The sequence below is a fragment of the Antechinus flavipes genome, chromosome 1 (assembly GCF_016432865.1).
Source record: "Antechinus flavipes isolate AdamAnt ecotype Samford, QLD, Australia chromosome 1, AdamAnt_v2, whole genome shotgun sequence".
In the NCBI taxonomy this organism is placed as follows: Eukaryota; Metazoa; Chordata; class Mammalia; order Dasyuromorphia; family Dasyuridae; genus Antechinus; species Antechinus flavipes.
Window position 1 is genome coordinate 649613460 of NC_067398.1, and position 14829 is coordinate 649628288.

The 14829-nt window shown below is 42.7% G+C and overlaps 1 protein-coding gene across 1 annotated transcript; it reads left to right on the forward strand.

The window, feature by feature from the left end:
- The first annotated feature begins 10855 nt into the window (after positions 1-10855).
- Positions 10856-14554, forward strand: SHARPIN (SHANK associated RH domain interactor). The gene is made up of 9 exons (XM_051971328.1): positions 10856-11607; positions 11734-11914; positions 12081-12197; positions 12370-12511; positions 12610-12700; positions 12792-12960; positions 13070-13185; positions 14082-14210; positions 14329-14554. Exons 1-9 carry the CDS (start codon positions 11401-11403, stop codon positions 14413-14415), a joined length of 1239 nt encoding a protein of 412 aa, XP_051827288.1. The 5' UTR covers positions 10856-11400; the 3' UTR covers positions 14416-14554.
- The last annotated feature ends 275 nt before the right edge of the window (positions 14555-14829 follow it).

Here is a 14829-nt window from a genome sequence, read left to right on the forward strand (position 1 = left end):
CCCTTCTCCTTGTGCTCTAAGTACAGACTCCTCTCTGGGGATGGGGAAGGACTAGAAAGGGGCGGAATTGGAAGGAGTGGGCTGGTCGCGCCTGCGGCTTGGACACTAGGAGACAAAGAATGCGAGGGGGAACCGAATGACCATTGGCTGCCGCGGATGTTAGTCTCGCCGCTCTCTTATACCGGCCTTCCGAAAGACCCTCCTCTCCCCTCCCCCCAAGCCTGGAGTCGGGCCGCAGGTGCTGGGAGGGTGCGTCCTGCTATCTCATCTCTCCCAGGTCCTCCTGGTGACCAGGAGCACGGCTCTGGCTTCATTCGGACCTCTTACCCTTGTCCTCGCTTACTCTTTGGCTAAACCAGAATCATCCCTGTCATTAACTCCTTCCACTCCTACGCCTCTGCTGCTGAACTGAGCTGGAGGAGGTTCCTCACCTATAAAATGAGGGCCCCTAAGGTTCTTTCTAGCGCTAAGCCTATACCCTTACTTGGTCACCCAAGCTAGCTGGGCCGCTACGAATTTATATGCCGATTTCTACTGGAGCCTCCGCGGCTGAAGTCAATCAATCTTTGTATTCTTCCCCAATTGATTCTCCACCACGCTCCCCGCAGCAGGTGTCCAAAACTTTTCTCTCAAATGTGCCACATTTCCATCTTGTCAGAAATGAACCTTGCCTCATTCTTCACTAAGAATTTGATTACCGTATCTATGCTGATTATTCTCGAGTCTACCTAATCAGCCCATCTCTCTTCTGACCTTCAATCTCCTGTCTGCTTTTCAGACATCTGGACCTGGATGTCCAATGGCATTCCAAGTCTTTATAACCTCCCCCCTCCTGTCTCTCCAGTCTCCTTTCCGCCTTACTTCCTGAAATCTACTCTTCAATCCAGTGACGCCAGCCCCCGGGCTTTTTGACAAGCCTAACACTCCCATCTCTTACCACCCAGCGTTTTCTTTGTTCCCTTTACCTGGGACATTCTCCCTCCTCCTCTCTTACTATGTTCTTCCTTTAAGTCCCAATTAAAATCTCACCTTCTGCAGGAAGCCTTTCCCAGTCCCTCTTAATTCTAGTACCTGATCTCTATTAATTACTTTTTATGATATATGTATATATGTTGCTTTATATGTTTGTATGTTGTCTCCCTCATCAGATTATAAACTCATTGAAACAGGGACTAATTTTTGTCCCTTTTTCTAAGCGCAGCACTTAGTAAATGCTTGTTGTTTGTCTTTTGTTTTCAAAGAGGACCATTGAGTTCAGAGGGTGGTACCTTGACCTTATACATGCATAAGATTTAAGTGAGACAGATTTGCATGAAGTCATCAGCCTTAACCTCTCTTCCAAAGTCATAGAAGTCCCGTGGCAAAACAAAAGTCAAGAAGATGGGATGATCCGGGCATCGTCAACATCTGATCAATCTCTAAGCACTCCACGGCTGCTTTCATGGATATTGGAATAAATCAGCCTGTTTTGCTAAGGGAAGTCTTCACATGCTTGGGGTAGATACCCCCTAACTCACCAATGAGTTTGAGACCTCATGGTCACCCTCAATCTGGTTTAGCCCAGCTGCCAAGAATGGAGCCATCTTCCCTTCTGTCTACACCATCTGCTACTTCCAATAGCTGCCAGTCCCTGCTGCTTTGGACCTGCCTCTACTGTGCTCATCTTTACCATCTGTCTTGAAGGGCTATAGATTTGGAGAGCATTAGTTTACAGGGTTGGCTCCTCCCCCCCCCCACCCCCCACCCCAGTCCCTGCCATCAGCATGTTATTTTCCCTATTTTACAGATGAACAGCCCTGATTATACTAGGGATGCTAGTCCTTGAACATTGACTAAGAAAATAGAAATTACTTGCAGTGAGTTCTTTCTGCTTCTTTATATTGCAAAACCTGTCATCTTCCCCCATTCACTCCTCTTTTATTCCAGTTCTAATTATAATATGGTCTTTCTGTGCACTGGCGCCTGAGTCCAAAAACCTAGATCTGAGCCCCTAATCTGTCACTAACTAGTTTTCTTAGCCTCAGTTTATCTATCTGTAAAATGTGTGTGTTATAGTCCTTGTATTCTGTTCTGGGGAGAACATTCTTATGTATATAAGAGTGTGTGTGTGTGTGTGTGTGTGTGTGTGTGTGTGTGTGTGTATCATTATATCATCCTTATATTTAAATATATGGATCTCATTGCCTAATAAAGAAAATTCAAACCCCTTAACCTCTGTAAATTCTTGTCATCTATTTGCATTATCATTATTTTCCCTCTGGGTTATTTTGTTGTTCTTGCTGCGGATTGATAATGATAAATAATTCTGAGAAAGATAAACTGGGGGAAAATAAAAATTTATTTTAAAAAATTTTTTATTTAAGCTTTTTATTTTCAAAACATATGCATGGATAATTTTTCAATAATGACCCTTGGAAAACCTTGTGTTCCAAATTTTCCTGGCAAGTAATCCAATATATGTTAAACATGTTAAAAAATATATATGTTATGAACTGATCTGAGTGAAATGAGCAGGACCAGGAGATTATTATATACTTCAACAACAATACTATATGATGATCAATTCTGATGGACATGGCCATCTTCAACAATGAAATGAACCAAATCAGTTCCAATAGAGCAGTAATGAATTGAACTAGCTACACTCAGTGAAAAAACTCTGGGAGATTACTATGAATCACTACATAGAATTCCCAATCCCTCTATTTTTGTCTGCTTGAATTTTTTATTTCCTTCACAGGCTAATTGTACAATATTTCAAAGTCTGATTCTTTCTGTACAGCAAAATAACTATTTGGACATGTATACATGTTTTGTATTTAATTTAGACTTTAACATATTTAACATGTATTGGTCAACCTGCCATCTGGGGGAAGGGGTCGGGGGAAGGAGGAGAAAAGTTGGAACAAAAAGTTTTGCAATTGTTAGTGCTGAAAAATTACCCATTCATATATCTTGTAAATAAAAAGCTATAATAAAAATATATATGTATATATATATATATGTTATATGAAAAGGTGCTCTAAATCATTATTGATCAGAGAAATGCAAATTCAAATAACTCTGAGATACTGATATACACCTCTCAGATTGGCTAAGATGATGGGAAAAGATGTTGGAGAGAATGTGGGAAAACTGGGACACTAATACATTGTTGGTGGAATTGTGGAGGCATACAACCATTCTGGAGAGCAATTTGGAATTATGCCCAAAGGGCTATCAAAATGTGCATACCTTTTGATCCAGCAGTTTTTCTACTGGGCATATATCCCAAAGAAATAGGGATCTCAAAGAGAAAGGGAAAGGGACCCACATATGCAAGAATGTTTATGGCAGCCCTTTTTGTAGTGGCCAGAAACTGGAAACTGAGTGGATGCCCATCATTGGAAAATGTCTGAATAAGTTATGGTATATGAATGTTATGGGATATTATTGTTCGATTAGAAATGAACAAGTAGGACTAGGGGAGGAGGAGCCAAGGCTGTAAACCAATGCTGCCCAAATCCACAGCATTTTAAGACAGAAAAGACTTAGAAAAGTAATATAACTCAGAGCACAGTTAGTAAGTGAGAGGGTAAAGATAAGTACATAAGAGGCAGACCCAAAGCAGCAGGGACTGGCAGCTATCGGAAGTGGGTGATGGTGTAGACAGTAGGAAAGGGCTCCATTCTTGCAACTTCTAGTCTTCTCATTCCCTTTCTATGACCTACATAGGTCACAGAGTTTTGGAGGAATTTTGGAAGATGGCTATACAGAAGGTTTTATGTAGAAACTTCAGCCATTTGTTTTCTTTCATTTTTTTCTGTGTTAATTATGTGGCCTAAGCATGCTGAATATCTGTGTCCTGTAAGTGTGGAGGTATTTTGACAGAGATACACAGTAGTGATAGCCATACATATCCTGTTTTTAATGATCTCGATCAACATTGCATAATATCTATTCATTTCAATGCCAAAATCAGCCTATATGGTCTTTAAACTGCTCAGCTAATCAGACCCTTCTTGATCTTGTACTTCTCAGACATATGTAAGGGAGACTCCAATAAGTCCACTTAGCTGGTCACTGGAAGAGAATACCACCTGGTGGATACCTCAGGCATGGTACACCCTCAGTTGATAATGTAATATGAGTCTTTTTCCTTTTTTCCTCCCCCCCCCCCTTTAATATCTTTGGAATATAGGCTAGTTGTGCTTTTGTGGGGCTGAAGGGTATCCAAAGTTTTACTTTTATAGTTCTAAACTGTTTTCCAGCAGGGCTAGACCAACCAGTTCATAGCTCTACAGACAAATGGATTAAATGTTTTCCCTTAAGTCCTCCATCCAAGTGACTTCTGTCATTAGTCTTTTTGCATTTCTTCTCTTTTCATCTCTGTGGAGACTCTAGGACTTGGGAGGTTTCCACCAGACAAATAGAGAAATCTCTGTGAGATACTCCCCCAGAAGTGACACTGTCCTTATTGTCTCTAGGAAGGAGAGGGAACAAGACAACAAAGGAGCTTTGGGGACAAGCCACACACCAGGAAGGGAGAAAGATAATCTGTATGCTGAAAGCTACCATTTTCCTCGTGGCTTCCTTCCACTGACTTTTAGTTTCTGGAATTACATGAGGGAAATAGGAGTGAGCTCGAGAAAAGAAAATCCAGAATTCCTGAGACTACTGGTTCTTGTAACTTCTCTTGGGATGGTGAGCTGGGAAATGGATCTTTCTTACCATCTACCTTGCTTTCCTGGCTTCTAGTACATGAATCTAAGAGAGTGAACATCCCTTTCCTTCATCCCTTTCCTATGGGCTATGGGGAAGTGTGGTTTCAGCCTCTCCCTTATTTACACCCAGTGTTTTGGGAAAACATGTTTGTCCTTCATTCTCAAAGAGCACCAAAATGACATCATTATGTTAGAATTGAGTTTAAGAGTGTCCAACTGCGGCTGATCAGATCAATACAAGCTCGGGATGCTCTGCCACAGGTTGGACAAATAGTCCTTAGGAACATTTGGGAGGACTCTCTAACTTTGCAAATCTCCCATCTCTTCTGAGCTAATTCAATGCTGTTTTGTTCATAAAGCATAGCACCTTCTCTAATGAGAGCACACCCTTCTGGGGTTCCTGTGCCAGTATCTTCCCTGTCCTACAATCAGTTCTCAAATTCTTAAGGGAAACCTCGAGAGAGTCCTTGTATTGCTTTTTCTGACTAACCTGTGAATGATTGCCATGTGTAAGCTCTCCATGGGAGGGCATGAATGACTGACTGACCAGTTAAAATACTGAGTCCTTAGCTTGGCGATCAAAATTCTCTGCAAGATGACTTCACTCTATATGATTTCCATATTTTCAACTACTTCCCTACCTGAGGCAGTATGAGCAACTACAAGAACACAAGATGGTGTCATTGACTGAAATAAGGAAGTCAAAAGCCAAGGCAAAGTAATTTTGTATAATAATTGTCTAGGTTTATGTCATCCCTCTGTGAGATTCATGAAGAAAGGGACCAGATCTTTTCACAAGATCTCATGGGAGAAATCTGTACTTGATCAACAGTCCCTTCCACAACATTGCTGACAAACGGTCATACAACCTCTGAAGACCTCCCAATGAGGGGGAGTATCTTTAATTATTATTATAATACCTATCATTTATATAGTGCTTTAAGGTTTGTAAAACACTTTACAAATATTATCTCATTTGAGCCTCACAAAAACCCTGAGAAGCAAAGACTGTTTTTATCCCCATTTTTCAGATAAAGATAGACAATAGATGAATTGTCAAAGATTATACAACTAGTAAGTATTAGAGGCTGAATTTGAACTGGGTATTTCTGATTCTAATACCCAAGCTCCATACACTCCAGTAGCTAGTTGTCTTTCTAGCTCAAATCTCTCCCCCAACTTCACTTCATCTTCCACCTAATGCTCAAAGTGATTGTCCTAAAACACAGATGCGGTATCACATTCATGCGCAATGATTCTATTACTCTTAGGAGCGAATATAAAATTGTCTGACATTTAAATCTCTTCACAACCTCACCAATTCTTCCCTTCTCAAACTTTCTTCTTACACATTAATTCCTATCCCCATTGCCCTAACCAAATGCATCTTGTGACCTAGCCTGATCCATATTCAGGACACATGATGCTCCATGGCCTGATTCTTCATGCTTTGCACTGGTTTGGCCAATAGCAATGCTTAGAGTTTAGTCCCTCTTTATTGTTGGAATTGCTGGTTTTCTTTAAGACTCAGTTCAATCACCATTTTCTACATGAAGCTTTCCCTGATCAAGTGTTCTTCCTTGTGTTGTTCTACCACCTCCACCATCACCCCATCATCCTAAGCTGCCTTATCTTCATTTCACATGTATTATATATATTATTAAATATGTGTAATGGAGTAGGAGAGTGTTCTACACACTCCACACCTTAGCAGCTTGCTAAGGGATATGCCTGTCCTGTCCCAGGTGATGGGTCAAATTAGATTGGACACTGAGCCAGGAAAAGCTACTCACTCAATATCCTTCAAAGGAAGAGACAACTTTTCTTGGCTCCCTTCTTTGCATTAACAAAAAATAATAATTAATTTGAGTCCAATCCATTTAATTGTGTTATTGATGAATGAACATCTATCTCTCCATATTTTCTACAAGAGAATAGTAAGAGATATTGTCTCAAATAGTTTCCTATAATCTAGATTAAATTAAAGCTATAGCATTTTCCTGATCTATAGTTAAGCAATTATTTTCAAAAAAGGAAATGTTACTCTGAAAAAAGCTGTTCTTTAAAAATAATTTTATTGACTACTTTGTTTCTTATATAATTTTCATTTCTAAATATGTATATAAATACAAAAGCTCAACATATACTCAACACATACAAATATATTCATATGCATATCTATGTGTATGCATATGTGGATATTGCCCTAATGAGACATCTTTTAAACCAGCAATTAAAAAAGAAATAATAGTTCAGCAAAACCAGTAATTTGAATGTGTGTGGTGGTGTATATATATGATATTCTACACCCACAGAGCTGTTTTTGGTAAAGCAATTCTGGCCACTATAAACACCTTTTCTAGGGGTTGTCTAATGACCTATTTCCCATGATCTAGGTACTCTAGATTCTCCCAAACTTGTGCAAGAAGGCTCACTCATGGATGACTTCAGTGGAAAAAAACTGTATCATGATGGTTAGCTATACCTAGATGAAGTCAATATAGAGTGATCAGAGCTTGACTTATACAACCTTGCTCCTGATACAAACATGAGATACGAATTTTTACCATCCTCAGCGTTTCCAGTAACTATATAGGGATATGAATAATTTAAATAATTCATAAATATACTCATGTTTTGACCTCTATACAATGAGGATTCTAATCAGTTGGTTAGCTAAATAAACATTTATTAAGTATCTACTCTAAGAACTGTTGATAAATAGAAAGATTAAAAAAAAATTTCCAGCTGTCAAGGAGCTTATAATCAAAAAGGAGAGATCATAACTATGTACAAATAAAATATATCTGTATCTAAATTAAGTTGGAAATAACCAAAAGAGAGAAGGGACTAGACTTAGAAGGACTGAGACTTAATGGAAGCCAGGGAAGTCAAGAAGTGGAAATAAGAGCTTGCCATTGGAGCTTGGCAATGAAAACACCCTGAATCAGGAGATGGAGTCATCTTGCTCCAAAAACAGTACCACTGAATTCTACGGCACATGATAGAAAGTGGTATAACATGTAAGGAGACTGGACGGATGTGTGTACAGGAAGACAAGGTTAATAAGGACGTTTATATTTGATCCAGCAGGTGATAGGGAGCCACTGCAGTTTATTGAGCTGGAAGAGTAGATAAAGTACCAGACCCGGAATCAGGAAAACCTGACTCAGACACTTACTAGTTTGTGTGATCCTGGAAAAGTCACTTATTCTCTGTTGGCCTCAGCTTTCTTATCTATAAAATAGGGATAATGACTGATGCCCTAGACGAAAAGTACTTAAATTTGATTTGTAACCTCATATGGGGTAGTGTAACAGAATGGGTGGGGAGGGGTTTGCAAAATTATAATTTATTATTAGTATATGCTTGCTTTGTATAACTATTTTTATATATCTATATATGTGGGGTAGTGTAAAAAATTTTTTAGTGAAACAAGATTGCAAGTGGAAAAAGTTTAAGAAGCCCTGCCCTAGCCAATAATAGGAAAGTTATAGTGAGGGGAAAGTCTGAGGGGAAAAAAGAAGGAGTTTAATTTTGGACAAATTGAGTTTAAGATGTCTATGGGACATCCACTTGATAGTGGCAATTGGAGAGACAACAGTTGGAGATGATAGCCTAGAGGGTAGTGAATTTAGAGCTGGATTACTAGATCTAAGAACCATCAACACAGAAAAAAGAATTAAATCCAAGGGATTTGATGAGATCAAGAAAAATAATATAGAAGCATAAGAAAAGACCATGATCACCCTTTGGAACACCCATATTTTTTGTTTTGTCTTGTTTTTAATAGTATTTTATTTTTCCAAATACATGCAAAGATGTATTCAGCATTCATCTTTGTAAAATCTTGTGTTCAAAATTTTTCTTTTTTTTCTCTTTCCCCTTTCCCCTCCTTAAGACAGCAAGCAATACAAATTAAACATGTGTAATTTTTCTAAACCCATTTCCTTATTTATCATGCTGTGCAAAAAAATAAATAAATAAATAAATAAATAAAAATCAAGCAAGCAAACCACCATCAATAAAAAGTGAAAATACTATGCTTTGATCCACATTCAGGTTCATAGCTTTCTCTCTAGATGTAAATGGCACTTTCCATTGCAAGGCTATCGAAATTACCTTAAATCACCTCATAATTGAAAAAAGTCAAGTCTATCACAGCTGATTATCACGTACAACTGTGTGCAGTGTTCTCCTGATTCTGCTCATTTTACTCAGCATCAGTTAGTGTAAGTCTCTCCAGGCCTTTCTGAAATCAGCCTGCTGATCGTTTCTTATAGAACAATAATATTCTATAACTTTCATATAACATCACTTATTCAGCCATCCCCCAACTGATGGACATGCACATAATTTCCATGGACCACCCATGGTTAACAGGAATGACATGGCTGAAGATGCAGCAAAGAAGGCTAAGAAGGAGCAGTCAGATAGGGAGAACCCTAGAGCAGTGCAATTTAGCCCTACAAGGTTGGAGAGATAGGAAATAATCACTAGAAATGATGCCCAGAATCAAGTGAGGATTGTTTGAGGATGTGGGAGACATGGGCATGTTTGTAGGCAGTCCAGTAGCAACTAGAAAGGAAAAGATGGAAGATAAGTAAGAGAATAGGGAGGATAGGAGGGGAAATCTGCTGTTGAAGACAATGGAATCACTTTCCTATGTAGTCTGAAAAAGATTATTTGCTCACACACATGTGTATGTGCATCTATGTACATGTACAAATATAAAATGTATGTGTTTGTATGTAGGCGTCAGTCTTGTGTCTGGTTTTCCATAGGTACAAATATAAAGCACATGTGTGTGTCAGTCTTATATGTGGTTTTCTATAGGTATGCTTAAAGATTGCACACAGCATTTTAGTTCAAAGGTACAACATGCCTTTCCATTTCCTTATAATTCCCAAATAGGTGAAGCTGCTGATCTCGTGGCTAAAACACTAGAAGATTTGTGGTTGAGTAACTTTGGGGTGTTCTCTCCCAGTCTTAAAGTGTCTTTCTTTAGCACTTTTAAAAATTATTATTTTTGGAAGACCTGGTAATTAAAAAAAATCTCCACCTTAGAGTGGAATATTCAAGTCACCTCAGACAAGTCAAAGAATCTCAGAATTTGAGAGTTGGGACTTTAGCAGCCATCTAGTTGAACCTATGTGGAAAAATAAGTATTATAACATGCAAGTGGCTATCCAGCCTTGGCTGGAAGATCTCTGGTGATGAGTCCAGCACTTCTTGGATGGGCGTGAATTCATTCCAATTTTGGACAATTAGTTAGGAAGTTTTTCCTGACAGTTAAACAAATTGTTTAACTTTTACTTAACTTATTTAACGTAACTAATTGTTTAACTTTTGTTCCCAGTTCTGTCCTCTTTCTCCTAGCTGAGTCTTCTCTTCTCCAGCCTATATATCAGTCAATCAGCAATCAAGAAGCATCATTGACTTCAGCACTTGCTGATGTGCCAGGCACTGTGCAAACCTAATTTATTCATCATCTGTCTTCATATTACATGAACTCAAGATTCTTGATCCCAGTGGTTGTCTCTCCTTTAGACATTCCAGTTTAGAAAAATCCTTTTTAAACAATTGTACAAGAACTGAATACAATGCTACAGCTGTAGTGATTCTGAGTAGGTCAGAGTACAAAAGGAGTCTCACCTCTTTAATTCTGGAGGCTCGCTATCTTCCTTAGTGCAGTCTAAGACCAAATTCGCCTTCTAGGCCACCATACTTTACTGCCAATTCATAATAATGTAGGGCTCCCCTAATTCTGTCCTGGTGATGTTCATTTCTGAACCCCGGTGTGAACCTTTACATTTAGCCCTACTGAACTGCATTCTTAATAGAGTTAGCCCAATGCTCCAGCCTGCCAAGATATTCCTGAATCTTGATATTTTCCTCCCAGCTTTGGGTCATCTGCAAATTTGATGAGGAGACCATCCCTGCCTTTGTCCACATCGATGATAAAACTATGAAGCAGCCCACGGCCTAGGACAGAATCCTGGGTCACCAGGATAGACCTCCCGCCACTTTGCAGTAGCCGTCCAGGGAGGAGGGGTGGGGGTGGGGCACCCCTTTGTCGTTTTCTGAACATTCGAGAAACAACTGAGACGGAAGTTAACCTGCAGATAAAGTCCCAAAGCCTTACAAGTGAGCGTTAAGAGTCGGGAGGCGGGGATCCACGAGGGATAGGGGACGCTACGAATAGAGCTTCCGAATCAGGCAACAGGAAGCCCTGAGTGCAAATTCTGATTTAGATACGTAGTTCTGTGACGCTAGATAAATTGCCTAGCCTTTATTTTGTTGTTGTTATTGTTGTTGTTGTTAGCATTTCACACAAGCATTAGGAAATGTAGCTGCAGCAAAGTTGCATCCGCTCCCTCAGAATCCGCACCCAACCCTGGGCCCCCAGTCCTTCGCGTCTCAGGCCTCCTTTCAGTGGTACAGCCTGCCCTTCCCCCCCATCATTGTAATTGGTATAGTCCTCCAGCTCCTTCAGGGAAGCGGCCCGACCGCATCACTTGGCTTAGCCCTCCCACGCCTGCGGATCAGTGATAGACTCCTCCCTGCTTTTCCCCCGCCGCCCTAAGCTTGGTACAGTCCTGACCCTGCCCGTGGCTTTGACCGCCCGTTCCTTCGCCCCTCTCCTAGGCCGGCGCGCGGCACGGAGCAGGTCCTCTCCCCGGCGCCGACCGCGGTGATGGCGCCGCCTGCAGGCGGGGGCGAGGAGGTGGGCGCATCGCTAGAAGAGACGGCGGTGCTTGTGGAAGTGCGGGGCCTGGGACCCGAGTCTGGGGCGGGTCCGAGTCCCGGTCCTGATGGACTGTGGCGGCTGCAGCTGAGCGCCGAGGCCTCAAGGCCGGGGCACTTCCGCCTGGTGCTCCAGGGCTCTGGGAGCTCTCCCGGGGTGAGCGCAACTCGGGGCCAGGAGAGAGGACTGGGGAAGTTGGGGAGAAGTAGCTGAGCGAGGAGGAGCCCGGAGTCGGGGGAGGGCACTGACCTGAGTTGCGTCTTGCCGTGATTGGCCTTCCAGGAGGGCTTTCAGTGGTCTCTGGAATCCGTGGCTTGCACCAGCCGTGGCCCTCGTGAGTTGGAGCTACAGCCACCCCAGGAAGGGCCCGGGCCGGGTGTTCTGACGCTGTGCTTCCGCGACCCTCAAGACGCCCAGCGCTGGAGTGCGATGCTGGAGAAAGCCCGAGACCTTGGGGGCACAGGTCTGTTCAGAAGGCGAGACCCTGGGAAAGCATCACAGTTTCTGGAGGTCAGGGGCAGGACCTAAAAGTCTAGGAAATGGGGAAGTGCCTGGGGAGGAGATGCCTTCAGACGGGTCCTGGGATTAAGGGCAGGGTCAGTTGGATGACAATTGCTTGTCTCTCTCAGCTGCTGCCATCCCTGCTGCAGCCCCTGCCCCAGGCATTCTGCCTCCTACTGTCTCCACACCCCCTCCAGCTTCTGAAGCCGAGACCCTGTGGAGCCCCCAGGATTTTTCTGAGAAAGGTGAGCTTGGAGCCGCCTCTTGCTTCCACAGACATTTGGGTTGGGTCCAAAAGGGGAGGATGAGGTTAAGGAGGGAGCAAGTGGCTCGAAGACCGAGGAAAGGTGGGCAGGATGCGGCAAGGGGCTGGGCTGGGCTCCGCTGACCACTCTTCTCTCTTGATGCTCCTGGCAGAGACGCTGACCAACCGGCTGACCCAGGCCATCTGTGGGGGTGATGAGCAGGGAGCAGCTCAAGCAGCAGCTGCCCTTGCACAGAGGCAAGTGCCTCTCAACATCCTGCTCCAGGAGAGCTGCTTCCCTCCAGGTCCTATCAGGTGAGAGCCTTCTTCCTTTGGCCTTAGTGGGGAATCATTGTCAGACTTCCCAGCGATCCCAGGCACATGCCCATCCATCGGTTCATCTCTTGGTCCAGGGTGCAGGTCACAGTGGAGGATGCAGCATCATCAGCCCACATCTCCCTCCGGGTTCATCCTCACAGTACGATAGCAGCCCTACAAGAACAGGTGAGAGTGGCAGTGGTGGGACTTAGGAGGCTTGGGGGAAATGAAAGGGAAGGATAAGGGACCTCATAACTTGGGCTGTTTGGAACTATAGGTGTTCAAAGAATACGGTTTTCCGCCCCGCGTACAACGATGGGTGATAGGCCGGTGTTTGTGTGCGCCCGAAAGGAGCCTGGCCTCCTACGGGGTGCAGAGAGACGGAGACCCTGCCTTCCTCTATCTCCTTTCTGGGCCCCCTGGGCCTCACGGCGCTCGTCCTCCAGGTCAGTGACAGCATTAGTAGTCAGGGCTAGGGGCGAGTGGTCTGAAGGTGGAGGCCATTGGGGGATGGAGCATGCCTTCCTGCCTCATAACCCTCTCACAATTACACAGCCCGGGGACTGGACATTGGCAAGAAGTCAAATGGAGAGATTGGCTCCCTCCTTGGCCAGCAACCAGGGCTTCCTCCAACCTCCCGTCCAGCCCCCAACCCTTCTGAATCCCTGCAAGTGAGTATTGTGAAGGGTTGGGTGAGGAATGGGACTGGGCTCAAATCCAAGGAAGTCAGTTTGCCTATATGTCAAAGGGGTTAACTGATCTCTGTTCTGCCTTATCTTTACCTCATATTCCCAATACCTCACATACCTCTCAAGGTGTGATGCCAAAATGAACATCGATTTAGTCACTCTACTATGTGTAGAGCACCTGCTATGTGCTCCATACAAACTGACAGCTGGCCAAGTTCCTTACTTACGCATTATCTAGTTTCATTTCCTGATTCACTGTACAGAAGAGCAGACTATAAGAAAGTAAAGTATTTATATAGTGCTTTCAAGGTTTATAAAGCACTTTCGAACTTGTAATTTTATTCTTACAATTTACCCTGGGAAGTTGGTGCTATTGGGATTTCCAATTTTTAGATGCGCCAACTGAAGGAGACAGTGGTTAAGGGACTTGCCCATGCTACAGAGATAATTAAGTATCTGAAGTTGGATTTGAAGTTGTCTTCCTGATACCAGGGCAGCTAAGTGGCAAAGTAGTTAGAATACTGGGCTTGGAATCAGGAATTATCTTCATGAATTCAAATTCAGCTTCAGACACTTACTAGTCACTGAAGCCTGTTTTCTTCAGTGAAATGAGCTGGAGAAGGAAATGACTATCTTTGCCAAGAAAACCCCAAATAGAGTCACAAAGAGTCCGATGTGACCGAACAATTTGTCTCTACTGTCATCCCTTGCCAGTTTTAAATCCAGAATCTTGACTCATATTCTAGTCCAGAATTCTGGACCCATGGATCCACCCATGGGAAGTGGGGCTGCTATAAAGTATCTTCATAGTAAGTCTCAGGGACTTGTGAAAGGATGGTTGAATGGTTGAGCTCGGTACTTATTTGTCCTTCTCCTAGGTTGGCTGGTCCTGCCCTTCTTGCACCTTTATCAATGTTCCTGGGCGACCAGGCTGTGAGATGTGCAGCACTGAACAACCAGCTTTCCAAAGCCCTCAGCCAGAGGCTCCTGCTCAGCAGCTCCCAAAGGTGGTAAAGTGCTCAGGATTAATCATTAATTCATGGGTTCAGCAAACATTATGAAATGTTTTGTAGGCAGTGCACTGTGCTAAGGACCAGAACTAACCTCCACTTGTTTCCTCCGCAGATTACAAGGCGGGGAGAGGACATGACCATTCCCCCCAGCATCAGGTCTCCAGATACCTCCTTTCACATGTTGAGTGAATTCTCCTGACCCAATAAGGTCAAACCAATGGACTAGAATTAACTTATAGGAGAGTAAAGTCTGACAGTAACTTAAACCCACTTAAACCTGGATGGACAAGATGAAAATTGAACTATAATAATAAAAATAACCTATCATATTTGGAGAAGACTGTAAAAGCATTTTTATATCCATTATCGACTTAAGACTCCTATGATTGAGGTCTCTCCTGAGCTATGCTAGGAAGGTATTGCTTCAGCTCAGCAGCATTAAAAACACCTGCTGGGCAGAGTCCTGTGGTCAATACCATCTCCACATGTCTACAAAGAATCCTTGCTCTTCAGAGAATTCAGGAAGTAAAAATAGAGAACCATAATAAACTTTACCTGACTTCATTAGAGATGAAATCTAAGGTGTTCTGTGAAGTCAGAAGTGTTAGAAGTA

Coding starts and splice junctions, on each gene's coding strand:
- SHARPIN (XM_051971328.1), top strand. CDS start 11,401: ATGGCGCCGCCTGCAGGCGGGGGCGAGGAGGTGGGCGCATCGCTAGAA. Junction 12,961..13,069: donor TCACGGCGCTCGTCCTCCAG/GTCAGTGACAGC, acceptor ACAATTACACAG/CCCGGGGACTGGACATTGGC. Junction 14,211..14,328: donor CTGCTCAGCAGCTCCCAAAG/GTGGTAAAGTGC, acceptor TTTCCTCCGCAG/ATTACAAGGCGGGGAGAGGA.